This window comes from Barbus barbus (assembly GCF_936440315.1).
Source record: "Barbus barbus genome assembly, chromosome: 22".
Lineage (NCBI taxonomy): Eukaryota > Metazoa > Chordata > Actinopteri > Cypriniformes > Cyprinidae > Barbus > Barbus barbus.
This window is the reverse complement of record NC_136750.1, coordinates 13,271,050-13,285,413: the sequence shown is the minus strand read 5'-3', so window position 1 is coordinate 13,285,413 and position 14,364 is coordinate 13,271,050. Positions and strand designations below refer to the sequence as shown.

General features: G+C 39.0%; 1 protein-coding gene across 1 annotated transcript in view; it reads left to right on the top strand.

The window, feature by feature from the left end:
• LOC306888516 (1-phosphatidylinositol 4,5-bisphosphate phosphodiesterase eta-1-like) overlaps positions 1 to 14,364 on the top strand; it is a gene marked incomplete at both ends in the record, with an annotated part of 106,637 nt that overhangs the window by 30,038 nt on the left and 62,235 nt on the right. Inside the window, 2 exons of the mRNA XM_079446871.1 lie at positions 7,344 to 7,490; positions 10,633 to 10,877. Of these exons, the coding sequence (XP_079302997.1) occupies positions 7,344 to 7,490; positions 10,633 to 10,877 (392 nt within the window). The remainder of the gene's footprint in view (positions 1 to 7,343; positions 7,491 to 10,632; positions 10,878 to 14,364) is intronic.

The window sequence follows — 14,364 nt, the reverse complement described above, 5'->3', positions numbered from 1 at the left end:
TATATATATATATATATAAAAGAGAAAATGTTATAAATTATATTAATATTTCACAACATTGCTGTTTTACAGGGTTTTTAATCAAAATGCTTCTTTAAAAAACAAAGCGTGCCAGCTCCAAGCTTTAAACAGGTTGGTTTATTGATGTCAAATAATATGTTTGACTTAATTTAGATGAAGCCCCCCTTTTTTTTAGCACATATGGTCAAAATCACCCACCAAGTTATGGATTGAGTCTTTCTCTCAGTGTAAATCAGTGGGATTTACAAAGTCTAAAGACAAGTAATAAAGATAAACAGTGTAAGGTATCAGTATAGTAGTAGCAGAACTCTTTATTGTTCCTTCACAGGGCAAATTCTGCAGGATCAACATCTCACTCATGTCCGTAGCGCAGTCAGTGTAGGACATATTACATCCCACTTAAGGTCAGGGGTTTGTTCAGATCTCTAACAGCTGAGCAATAGTAGTAATAATGTGTGGTGTTTTGGGCAATATAAACAAATCCACCACACAGTACCTTCTTTCGGTCTTCAATCTGGATGCAAAGTGAACGTCAGTGTTTGAAGACGGTGAGAAAGGAAAAGAATGAGGGTTAGAGTGTATTTCAAAGGGGGAATAGAAAGCATTGTCTTTCATGGTCATGTCAAATCTAATTGGATTGTGGATTGCGTCCCAATCTGTGAAGTGCTGATAGTGAAATTGGGCCGGAGCTTTGGTCGGGACAGTCAGAGGATGCTGCAACTCTTATGCTCTCATTTTGGATGAATAGATGAGTCGGTGGAAGGGATAGAAGGTAGAGAAGGATAATTCTGGATTCTTTGTAGATTTAGATCAATGTACAACATGATCTTTCAATGTCTGGCCTCTATAATCTGGGTCAGAATCATTGTTTTTACCCAGAGACCCATATCTAACATGGATTCTCCACAAGCATCTTAGCTCAGCGACCTGCAGCCTATCCTGTGTGAATTGGAGTTTGAGGGTTTTTTTTCTTAGGTATTCTCTCTCTACTGTACTCCATTTTCATCCTTTTTATCCCTCAATTAATTTCAGAACTGTTAATTCCACTTCATCATCACAGACAGTGAATTGGTACAAATTGTCTGAGCCTGCGTCCATTATGTTCTACTAATCATCTAGCAGATGTGTGTGTGTGTGTGTGCATCTACATCCTGTTGACATTGCTTTCTGGGAGTGAGATTAGATTTCAAATCCTTTTCAATTGTCCTGTCCATTATGTTAAACTCTGCTCCAGTTGATCTATATCCTTCCCAGTACTGCTGTCTACAAGCGTGGTTCGACAATAACTGAAATAGATTGTAATGTTACATACTGTAAGTACTGGTGTATTATGAAAATATGCGGTGTTAAATGACATCTGATGTTTAGAGGGTATTTTCTGAGCATCAGGAAGTTGTGTATGTACAGAGACACTCAAGATTTTGTGTAACAATGTTCTTGTGAATCTTTTCACACCAACAGAGCTGCCTATTTTTTTTATTTTTGGTTGTACTTTACTCACTAAACTTTCTGATCTAAACTTTTGTTTTCCATACTATGAAAGCATATAGTTAGTATGAAGACTAAAAGGTTAAAAAAGCATCAGATCTCATTCGCAATTGTCTATATTGAAATATTGGCTGTAAAAACACAACACAGGAGATTTTGATCAAATGTACATTTTCAATGGATAATTATTTATATTTCAATCTGTTTGTCACCCATATGGCTTCCAAAGATGTAAAATACAACACATGCAGCATTACAGTATTATTCTTAAACTACTATACAGCATTGATTAATATATTGAACAGGTTTTTATTTTAATATTTTCATTTTTCCTTTTAATTTTAGTTTGTCATTTTGCTATGTGCTTTTGTGTTTTAAAATTATTTTAAAAATGATTTTGATAAATTTTATCATGACATCTTTTCATATTTATATATAATTTTTTTTATATTTTTGTTTTCCGATTTATGACCGATTTATTTCAGTCAACAAAAAACAATTCTTAATAGTTTTTATTGTAGCTAACAACAACAACAACAACAACAACAACAACACTGAGCACATATAACATCCACTTCATTCTTCATTCAATTTGACTCTTCACAAAGAGCTTAATTGACAGGCGATCTGACCAATTATAAAGCAGAATCTGCCATTTTGTCTGAAAAACAAATCAGACAGGAGAGTAGATTAACTTCGGTGGACATAATCTTGAAAAATATTGATGTCTTTCCGCTGTTGAAATAAAATATGTTCTGATGTTCATTCATGTTTATTTTGTACTTTAAATTTGAAAAGACGATCAGTTCACGTGCAGCTTGAACTGAGGCACTGCAGTGATCTGTCATGACACATTCAATTCAAATAATTCCTTCAATTAATGACACAGTCAATTCAATTAATGTCCTTGTCTTTTCCACAAAAGAAAGAAAAAAAAACAGTACTGTCAAGATTTACTAAAGATGCGCAGTGAAGAATTAGCGCTGAAAAGGCATGGACACAATTATTTTTCACCTGACCTTATTGAATATGCATTTGTATGCATTTCAGATGCAACATTTTTGGGAGGAGAGTATTAAAATGAATCACACAATGCAATTTACTAACATTTGCGCTCGTCAAATTACTAGTATTTGCGCCATCATTTAATGCCCCCAAAAAGCGTGTCTTTAAGCATGCGCTAATTTGCGCTGCTCTTGGTAGATTGCGCTGGTCATTATGGAAATGAGATGTTGCATCTGTGCTCTTTTATTTGTGTGTTGTCAGTAAATCACCTGCAGAAATATCCCCTCCCATCTGCATTGACGTTAAGTAAATCTAGACCCTAGTCATTTTACATGGAAGCATTGGTCATGTACAGTCATGGCCAAAAATATCAGCACCCTTAGTAAATATGATCAAAGAAGGCTGAAAATTAATCTGCATTGTTAATCCTTTTGATCTTTTATTTTAAAATTCACAAAAATATATATTTTCATTGGATAATAAGAATTTAAAATGGGGAGAAATATCATTCTGAAATAAATGTTTTTCTCTAATACACATTGGCCACAATTAACGTCACCCTTTTATTCAATACTTTTTGAAATCTCTATTTGCCAGTTTAACAGCTCTAAATTTTCTCCTATAATGCCTGATTGTCACGGTGCACACACGAGGGAGGAACCAGGAACACGCAGACGAGGATATAAACTCAAATAACACTTTACTGAACATCAAGACATGGCAGGGCAGGACAGGACAAGGCAAGGCAGACAAGGACATCACACACCGGGGTTAACGAGTAGACCAGACAGCACGAAACTCAACAGGCAGGAACTTAAATACACACGCTAATGAGACGAACACGGCTAGACAAGAATTAACTGATGATTACATATGACAAGGACAGGAAACAAACCAAATATGGGCACAAGGGGCAGGAACACATGACAGACACACCACAGTTCCCTGACATAACTCCCCCCTCCCGAAAGGCTCGTCCCGAGCCTTAACAGTTCCATCAGGGAGGGGGGGGTGGGCGCTCTGGAGGCCTCTCAGGACAGACACGGACCACAGGACGGGGACCTCCAGAGCGGAACAGACAGACAGGACCCATGGCGGAGCAGGGAGCTCAGGAGGCCATGGCAGGTGGTAACTGTGGCCATGGCATCCTTCTTCGGCCCACCCACTCCACCCAGAGCTCTACTACCCCCCCCCAAAATTTCCATGGGGAATCCAGGGGGTATCAGGAGCCCTCCGGGGCTAGACAAACAAAACAGTACAAGACACGACATGAAACCCTCCAGGGTCAGACAAACACAATAAGACATCCCACAGGAACCAGAAGCCCTCCTGGGCTGGCTAGGAAGCTGAGGCTTCCTCTGGGCATGACGAGGAGTCAGGGGCCCTCACAGGGTCCCTCAGCAACCTCCTCCACTTCTGCGACAGGGGGGGCAAGCGGCTGCGACTGGCCTCCATGGCCACAACCCAAGAAGCCGCCTGCCCCAGACGAGTCTCCATGGACAAGACATGACATGGTTTTTTTAAAATGTTCCTGTGGGCACAACAAACAAACAAACACGGCTCTCCTGGCCGAGACATGTGGACTTGATCCACGGAGAGGGTTAGAGGCGGCGGCCGGCAGGCTTGAGTCAGCGGCAATCCGGTGGGCTTGAGTCAGCGGCAATCCGGTGGGCTTGAGTCAGCGGCAATCCGGCGGGCATTGAGTCAGCGGCGGACCGGCGGGCATTGAGTCAGAGGCGGACCGGCGGCGTGCACAGGGGAGCCGCGGACGGCGGCGTGAACAGGGGAGCCGCCGACGGTGGGTGGGCTTTCCCCACGGACGGCGACGTGATCTCCCGCGAACGGCGGGGTCGGTGAGCCGCGGAAAGCGGCGTGATCTCCCGCGAACGGCGGGGTCGGTGAGCCGCGAACGGCGGCGTGACTTGGGGAAGCCGCCGACGGTGGGTTGGCTTTCCCCACGGACGGCGGACTTGGGTGAGCGGCAGGCTTGGGATAGCCGCGGGCAGCGGCGGATATCTCCCGCGATCGGCGGGCTTGACTTGAGGGCTCGCGGCCAGCGGACTCGCGGCACTCGCGGTGATCCCACCAAACTCCCACGCCCACTAGACGCAGGCTAAGGCAGGATGACGAGCGGCGACTTCCATGCCGCGAGGGACAGACAAAACAGGAACAAAACAAGACTTGTGAAAACGAAAAACAAAACGAGGTGAAGGGGCGCCGCTTACTGATTTGGTCTGGTCTTCTGTCACGGTGCACACACGAGGGAGGAACCAGGAACACGCAGACGAGGATATAAACTCAAATAACACTTTACTGAACATCAAGACATGGCAGGGCAGGACAGGACAAGGCAAGGCAGACAAGGACATCACACACCGGGGTTAACGAGTAGACCAGACAGCACGAAACTCAACAGGCAGGAACTTAAATACACACGCTAATGAGACGAACACGGCTAGACAAGAATTAACTGATGATTACATATGACAAGGACAGGAAACAAACCAAATATGGGCACAAGGGGCAGGAACACATGACAGACACACCACAGTTCCCTGACACTGATGAGGTTAGAGAACACCTGACAAGAGATCAGGGACCATTCCTTCATCCAGAATACCTCCAGACCCTTTAGATTCCCAGCTCCATGTCGGTGCTTCTTCTCTTCAGTTCACCTCACTCATTTTCTACAGGGTTCAGGTCAGAGGACTGGAATGGCCATAGCAGAAGCTTGGTTTTGTGCTCAGTGACCCATTTTTGAGGTTTGTGTTTGGATTATTGTATGGTTGGAAGACAAACATGGTCCATTATAAGATTTCTGACAGAGTCAGTCAATTATTGATTTTTTTTATCTGTTGGTATTTGATGCCATGTGTCTAAACAAGATGTCCAGGACCTCCAGCAGAAATATAGGCCTACCACATCAAAGTATACCCCATGTGTACAGCAGTATATTTCATTGTACACATGGGGTACTTTTTTATCCATGTGTTCATCAAACCCATCTTGAGTGTTTGCTGCTAAAAAGCTAATTTTTTTAGTTTCATCTGACCATAGAAGCCAGTCCCATTTGAAGTTCCAGTCGTGTCTAATAACTGAATATGCTGGAGATTGTTTTTGGATGAGCTAGGATAATTTTTCTTGAAACCCTCCCAAGCAACATGTGGTGATGTAGGTGCTGTTTTACAATTTTTAAAAAAGGTTTTCTGACCCCGAGACTCAACTATTTCCTGCAATTCTCCAGCTGTGGTCCTTGGAGAGTCTTTAGCCACTCAAACTCTCCTTCTCACCGTGCATTAGGACAATATAGACACGCGTCCTCTTCCAGGCAGTTTCGTTACATTTTATGTTGATTGGAAATGATTAATTATTGCCCTGATGGTGGAAATGGGAATTTTCACTGCGCTAGCTCTTTCCTTAAAGCCACTTCACTAATTTGTGAAGCTCAATTATCTTTTACTGCACATCAGAAATATGTTTTTTCCCAATGTGATGGTTGATTAAGGGAATTTTGGCTTTGAAACAGGAAGCCATAGCAGGATAATTTAATGTTCATAATCACCCTGGAGTGCTCCAAATTGTGAATAGGAATGGGAATATACTTCAGAGATATTTTACTCATAAGAATTTCTAAGGTGCCAATAATTGTGTCCAATTAAAATAATATAATTCAATGAAAAGTTAGATTTTTGTGATTTAAAAAAAAAAAAAAAGAAGATCAAAAGGATTAACAATGCAGATTAATTTTCACAGACTTCTTTGATCATATTTACCAAGGGTGCCGATATTTTTGGCCATGACTGTATATGCCTATTTTTTTTTTTTATTTATGTCATGTTCTCTGAACAATTAAGTTGCTCTTTGTTTGGATACAGTGTATCAATTTCATTTGTCTCCTGTATAAATCATTTGTCAATATCACATTTCACTCTCGCTTTATATCATCCAAGAGCTTGTTCTTCCTACCACCCCCTCAGGCTGCTTGACACAAGCGATCGTGTCAGATAGAGAACATGCATGCGTTTCACATACAAAACTATTACTGCTCGATTTCACATTTTCGATTCTCCTTGATGACTTCACCCTGAAATCACACTGACAGCATAAAGTAGTGCTTGAGAGTATTGTGAATGTTGGAGCAGGTTTGGAGGGAGAGTTTTCAGACTTTGTACGCCCTTCTCGTCAGCCCTCTGATGGAGGAGATGAGCTGAAGCACACTGGTGTCATGGTGCAAAGTGATTTTGAAGGAGAAGCAGCCATGCATATGCACATGTTCTCCTCTCGTGCTTGTCTTTGTTTTGCAGCGAGCCAGCCTCAGCCGAGGCAGAGGTTTTATTTAGAGACCTTCAACTCTGTCAGCCGATTGGTCCCAGTGGCCCTTTAGGACAGGGAGTTGCCATCTCACTCAGTCAAGAAGATAAGCTGGGTTGTAGGCAGCCTGCTGTGTTGCATCATTTTGGCTTTTGTTGGACTTCTCACAGGCCTCTCAGAGTTTTCAGCAGGGTTTCTGAACCTTCTTCAAGCTCTTCTTTTCTTTGCCTTGGTTGTAATTGAGCAAAACCTGCCAGTTATCTAATTTTGTCACATCCTGCCACTCAGTGTGCTCCATAACTGCTGTATATGTGTCACAATTAAAATGACGCCCATCGTCACACTATCTAAAAATATCCATAGTGCTGTTATCAGCCAATTTATAACCTCCATCCATCAACTGTTACTTATTTGTAGTGACAGAATCCAATTTTATGCCATTTTACATTTTCACCTCGTTGTTTAAGTGTGGGTCTGCCCACTCAATGTGTATGTGTGTGTTTATTTTGTACTCACAGTTGAGCGATGCATGAGTGTGATGCAGTCGGGGACTCAGATGGTGAAGCTGAAGAACGGTTCTAAAGGTCTGGTCCGGCTCTTCTATTTGGATGAACACCGTTCCTGCATCCGCTGGAGACCGTCTCGCAAGAGTGAGAAAGCCAAGAGTAAGTCAAACACACACAGATGTATGTAAACATAAGAATGTACGCAGCTGAAAGATTTTGTTTAATATATGTAAATGATGATGCAGTTTTGTTATTGTTAACTAAAACTGAAATCATTCAAAATCTTTTTTTATATATAACTTTTTATAACATAACTTTTTAATAATCTTTTCATAACTGAAATAGTTTGAGTTGAAATGCTAACAAACATGAAGTCAAATACAAACAAACAAACAAAAACACATAAAAGCACATTACGATATAACTAAATCTTAAACAAAAATGAAAACTGAAAATATAAAAGTAAAGTTAATTCAATTAATAATAATTTCTATAATTAATAGTATGTACATTTTAAAATAACACTGGGATGTGCAGTCATCTGAAAATAAACCTTGACAGAGTGATCAAGAATTTTATTTGCTGACAGACAACTACTTATTATATAAATAAATTAACATATTTTGAAATATTGCTTTCAGTTAAAATGATCTTATATGAGGAAAAATTAAGTGGAGTGGAAAGATGGAGTGAAATAATAAAATGAAGCTAGCATGTTTGTTTTAGAACAAAAGTCAGAATCTAAATGGCAAAAAAAAAATAGTAGATGCACCACAGAATATCAGAATCCTTTTTATTTATGGATATTGCATAAAAAAATGCTGTATGGAACAAGATGCAAAGAAAATGTCTAAAATGTGCAAAAAAAAAAAATGCAATGAAACACATTTACCTAAATAAATTTCATAGTTGTGCTTCAAAGTTATATGACTCAATTATTCAGAAGTTTTTCTTTCCTATTTTGCTCCATTGTCCCCTAGAATGTTGTTCTCTTGAAAACATGGAACAGTTGCAGTCTTTTTTTTTGTGATATTTCAAATATATATATTTTTTACATGTATTAAATTCCCTATTGATGGAAACATAGCTAGTGACAAATCAGAGTCAGAAACCATCTGCTTTCAATGTTCCGCATCTGTGGTTTACTGATCTCTTTCTCTCTGTCACTTTCTTGATGTCTTTTTCTTGTTCGCTGGCTCTCCCTTTCTCTCTCTTTGTCTTTTCCTCCCCCTCTTTTAGTCTCTGTGTAATACTTGCTCCCTTCTGCTTCCCCATCAAAGCAGCCCATGTTGATTTTTATACATTGAGTGTCTGAGCGCAGCTCTTCTCTCTTACATAATGGATATGTATGAATCACAGGCCAGGGGCTTCTAGAAACACACCGCTCTCTCACCATCTGTGTCTGTGCTCCACTCTGCTTGTTTGGGTGAAGTGAATTCTGCATAAGCGCTCCTTTTTTCCCTGGATGAGCTGTTATAAATCCTGTTCACTACTCTCCATATTCACTTTAGGCTTTTGTTAACGGAGCTGATCTGACCCAGCCCAGATGGGTGGATTATTACACAGAACGGTTAAAAAAAAAACTCAAGTGCTATTGTCCCCTCCATCTCACCCCCTTTCTCCCCACCTTCTCTCTAGTTTGCCACTGTCATGTTTGTGAACTGCTCTCATACGATAAGCCTCTTTGTTAGTCCATTTGCATAATTAAAAAAAAGACAGATTGTGCCCAGCTCATTGTCAGGTTAAGGGATCAGCACCGGAATCAACGGCTTTGATGTGACTTGGCTTTCCAGAACACATGCGTAGCTGTTTGATAAGATTATTATCATAACAGGAAGTGTTAAAGATCTGTGTTCAAGGACTAGCTCCCTCAGAAATGAAAAATTCTGTAATGTTATATTCTGCTCATTTCATTCTAAACCTGCATGCTGTTATTTTATTCAGTGGAACACAAAAGGAAAATTTTCTGTGGAATCTACTCAGCTCTTGCCATAAAACAAGATAATGACAACAAAACACACTATAAATGCATCAAAATTGTGATCCTTGACTGGTAAACTATATTCAAAGTCTTCATACTGAAATCTAAAAGGATATTTCAACCAAAAATGACAATGTCATTTACTCACCCTGATTTATGTAATTTACTCACCCTGATTTATGTTATTTACTCACCCTGATGTCGTTCCAAAACTGTATGACTTTCTTGTTTTCTATGGAACATAAAAGAAGATATTTTGAGAAATGTCTAACAATGGAAGTCAGTGGCCAGGAGAACTGTTTGGTTCTTCAGAAGAAAGAAAGTCACACTATTTGGAACGACACAAAAGAGAATGAATGATGACAGAAATTTTATTGAATTCATTATTAATGGTTCGTCTTTTACTTTACATGAGAATCAATGATGATTCTGGTGTTAAAAAAAGGTGCTTAAAAGGTTCTTCGCTGTGATGCCATAGAAGAACCATTTTTGGTTCCACAAAGAACCATTCAGTCAAAGGTTCTTTGAAGAACCATCTTTTTCTTAACTTTTTATAATCTGAAGAACCTTCTATTGCCACAAAGAACCTTTTGTGAAACAGAAAGGTTCTTCAGATGTTAAAGGTTCTTTATGGAACCATTTAGACCAGGGCTGTCCAAACTCGGTCCTGGAGGGCTGGTGAAATGACATGTGGTTGTGTAAAAAAGAAATATCCCTTTGGAAGGGGATTTCTGAAAGATTCAGAGGCTGGTTTGAGTTTAGATGTTGATAAGACTGAAGTGGACAGAAAGCACACAGTGCCTGCAGAGGCTGTCAAGAATTGTGCTTTCATGAAAAGCAACACAACGAACACTCGGCCGCCAACACTAAAGCCTAGGTTCCCTTATGGGAAACCAAAGAAAGAGTGATGAATAACGAGAGCAACAGAGAGCAAAAGACATAGGGAGGAAATAGTGCTGAAATCTAATTACATATTGTTATGCTTCAATGCTTTAAAAGTGAAAAGAGAAACAAACATAACGAAGATGGGGAAGTAGGGGTGATAACTGTCAGACTTTGCTACTCCAAATAATTGTATATTCAGTTACACAATCAATAAGTATCATTAACATACTATTTCCACTTCAGTATCTATTGATTTCATTTTAAATTGAACTCTTCGTCCAAACAAATCTTTATTGAAGTGGAGTAATGTGGGTCAGATTGCTGCTGGCAAGGCTTTTGCTAATGAATGTATCTCTGCGTGTTGGTCATCCATAGTTAGTGGCTCATTGTTTCAGGGGTTCAAAGATCATGTTCTCTTTTCTCTCTTTCTTCCAGTCACCATCGACTCACTCTACAAGGTCACAGAAGGTCGTCAGTCTGACATTTTCCATCGCCATGCAGAAGGGAACTTTGATCAGAGTTGTTGTTTTACTATTTACCATGGCAATCACATGGAATCTCTGGACTTGGTCACCTCTAATGCAGAGGAAGCGAGGACATGGGTGACCGGACTCCGATATCTGATGGCCGGTATCAGTGATGAGGATTCGCTAGCCAAGAGACAGCGCACACATGACCAATATCCTTTACTGCAAGATGGGTGGATGGATAAATTTATTACAGTAATCATTTACTCATTTTCATGTTGTTTCTTCTGGGGAAAACAGATGTTTTGAGAAATGTTCACACTGCTCTTTTCCATGCAACAAATGCATCTTTGCAATTAGTACAGTACAACTTTTTAAGGGTTTTGAAAGAAGTTTCTTGTGCTCACCAAGACTGCATTTATTTGATCTACAATGCAGTAAAATCAGTAATATTGTGATTTTATATATATATATATATATATATATATATATATATATATATATATATATATATATATATATATCCCCCACAATCTATCCTGTCACTAATCAGAGTTCACATTATTATCAATGTTAAAATACATAATACTTTCTTTAAAAAAATAAAATAATAAAATAAATACAAATAAAAATAACTTACTGACTCCTCACATTTTTATTTATATATATTTTATTTTATTTATATATTTATAAATTTTTATTTATATATTTATGTTTGCTATGTAAAGTTTATTGAGCACCTACCACCTACAGTATATAAATATGTATATTATTACTATTATTAATTTTCACTCTGTTCCTCATTCAAAACTGTCATATGGCCTTGGAAGACTTAAAAAAAGAGCACACAATTTGTATAGACTTCTTTTATAGTGATTTGTTTCACCACTACCTTTGTTGTTTGTAAAAGAGCAGCTTTGACAGAATTCAGAAGAACAGAACATACTGTAATCTTCATTTTTTAGCTGAAGTAATCATTTAATGGAGTGATTGAGGAGGAGTTACATATATCATTGTATAAATAGATGAAGGCAGAGAGGGAAGGAAGGATTTGTGATCGATTTTGACTGATTGATTTAGACCGATTTACAAAAGAGAGAGATGTACAAAAAGGGAGATTAGCATGAGCTCTTTAAGTCAGTCTGGATGCGAGCAGTTCACTGCTTCAGGGAGTCTTCCTCTGCAGGGAGTTCTTACAGAAGTACAGCCTCACATGAAAGGACCGGCCTTAGAGGAAGAGGAGATAAAAAGCCAGAGCTGCTCATCCTCTCCTCCCTTATGTTTACGTCTGTTATTCTCATTAAAGAGGCGTGAGTCATCAGGAGACAGTCATTATAATCTGCCATAACAGTAGAAACACAGCATATGGCCGTTGGTAATTTCACTTATGCTTTCAATCTAGATGCCAGTTCAACTGTGACCCGTTTTATTGGTGTGCATAAAGAAACGGTGATTCCAGTGCCCTTCGTATTAAAACATAATCATGGAGAATCAGACAAGCAGAAGAGAGCAGCCTAAAGTCATTTAAGGCTTTAAAGTGTCTTCAGACTGAGGATGATTTGAAACTTGGCAGACTATAAGGTGGCCAACACGTCTTTTTTGAGTGAGAAGTCATTTCTTTATGAATCAGATTAAACTGTTTGCTCTGTTTCTGATTAATTACGAAGAATGAAAATGCTTAATTTGTTGCTAAATCCGACTAGCTAGTACAGTGCTGTGAAAATGTTTTTGCCCCCTTCCTGTTTTTTTTTTTTTGTCACACTTAAAGGATTCAGATCATCAAACAAATTTTAATATTACACAAAAGTTACCCAAGTAAATACAAAATACAATGATTTTATTTGTCAAGGGAAAAAAAGCTGTCCAAACCTACCTGGCCCTATGTGAAAAAGTAATTACACCCTAAACCTAATAACTCATTGTGCCACCCTTGGCGGCAACAACTGCAATCAAACGTTTGCGATAACTGGCAATGAGTCTTTCACATCGCTGTGGAGGAATTTTGGCCTACTCTTCTTTGCAGAATTGTTTTAATTCAAGGGGTCATATGACGTTGCTAAAAAGAACAATATTTTGTGTATTTGGTATAATGCAATGTGTTTATGTGGTTTAAAGTAAAAAAAAACATTATTTTCCACATACTGTACATTATTGTTACTCCTCTATGCCCCGCCTTTCTTAAAATGCGTCCCATTTTTACAAAGCTCATCATTCTGAGAAGCGAGGCGTGCTCTGATTGGCCAGCTATCCAGTGCGTTGTGATTGGCCGACTACCTCAAGCGTGTGACGGAAATGTTACGCCCCTCACCACATTGTGATGGTGTTTCCTAACGCTGACGAGACTAAAACAATAAAACCCATTACAAACGAAGCATTTGTTGCATCCAGAGGGGACATAATTACTGTTTATAATGACTTATACTGTCTTTTTAAAACATTACCATGTCTGCATTTGTGATCGAAGAAACGACAAACAACAAGAGCTACTCTACACAGCTCAAAACTCGTGTTTGAATCGTCAGTAGCAGAAACGTACTTACAGGCTGTGAGTCAGAAGCACCAGATTGTCCTTGTAAAGTTGGAATTGCCCCACTTTATAGAAACAGCCTTCGTGTAAGCCAGCATTGTAGGCTACTCTCCTGCCAGGTTCAGGAAATAGTTATCCGTAAAATATGCTGCACAGACTCTAATATTTGCGTTGCACTGCTCTGGAACAGTGTTGTAAATACAACTTAACTACTGATTTCTAGTTGTGCCCTCTTTTTGGGCCAGGTAGGCTTGGACAGCTTTTTTCCCTTAATAAATGAAATCATCATTTAGCATTTTGTATTTATTTGCATTATCTTTGTGTAATATTAAAATTAGTTCGATCTGAATCATTTAAGTGTGACAAATATGCAAAAAATTAAAAAACAGGAAGGGGGTAAAAACCTTTTCACTGCACTGTATGCTAGTGTGTATAGCCCATGAGGACATTATTATGTGCCATTATTTTGTGATACACATATTTCCACATTCATTTTGCACTGTAAACCTGTAAAATATGACTAAAAAAAGCAGGAAACAATGGGACAGAGTGAAAGATTGATCTTTAAATTTTAAGAATCAATATTAAGACTGTTCAAATGATGAAAATCTATATTTTTAGTGTGCCCTAAAAAAACAGCCAGATATTTCTATCACACACAGTCAGGAACACAGGCATAGAAATTTACCCACTCACACCCGCTGTAAAACATGCTTAATAGATCAAAGAAAACGGATTATCTTTAAATGACATGCAATATAAAATAGATATTCTGCTTCGTACAGCTCTGGTTAAATGTTAATGCCCATCTGATTAGCCTCCTAATTGTGCCGCTGTTACCTGAATCGACTGCTATATTTGGATGACTTTCAAAGTCTGTCCCTTGTCTGCAGACCCTTCCAAGTAGCCTCTCACTGTTTTCCTTTCAGTCACAGAAGCACTGCCTCTTTCCTGCCTGTAATTACATCCATCAAGGCTCTCTGCCAGCTGTCATACTTCATAAAACCAGACATCTCTTCTTCCACGGTATAGATGATCTATTTCATGACAGCTTCTCACAAATACAGAAAAATATTCGTCCATACCCATATACCCATATTTTGAAATATCCTAGCAAATTTGTAAAAAATTACATACAGTGTTACATAAAGAAACTTATTATCCACATAAAAA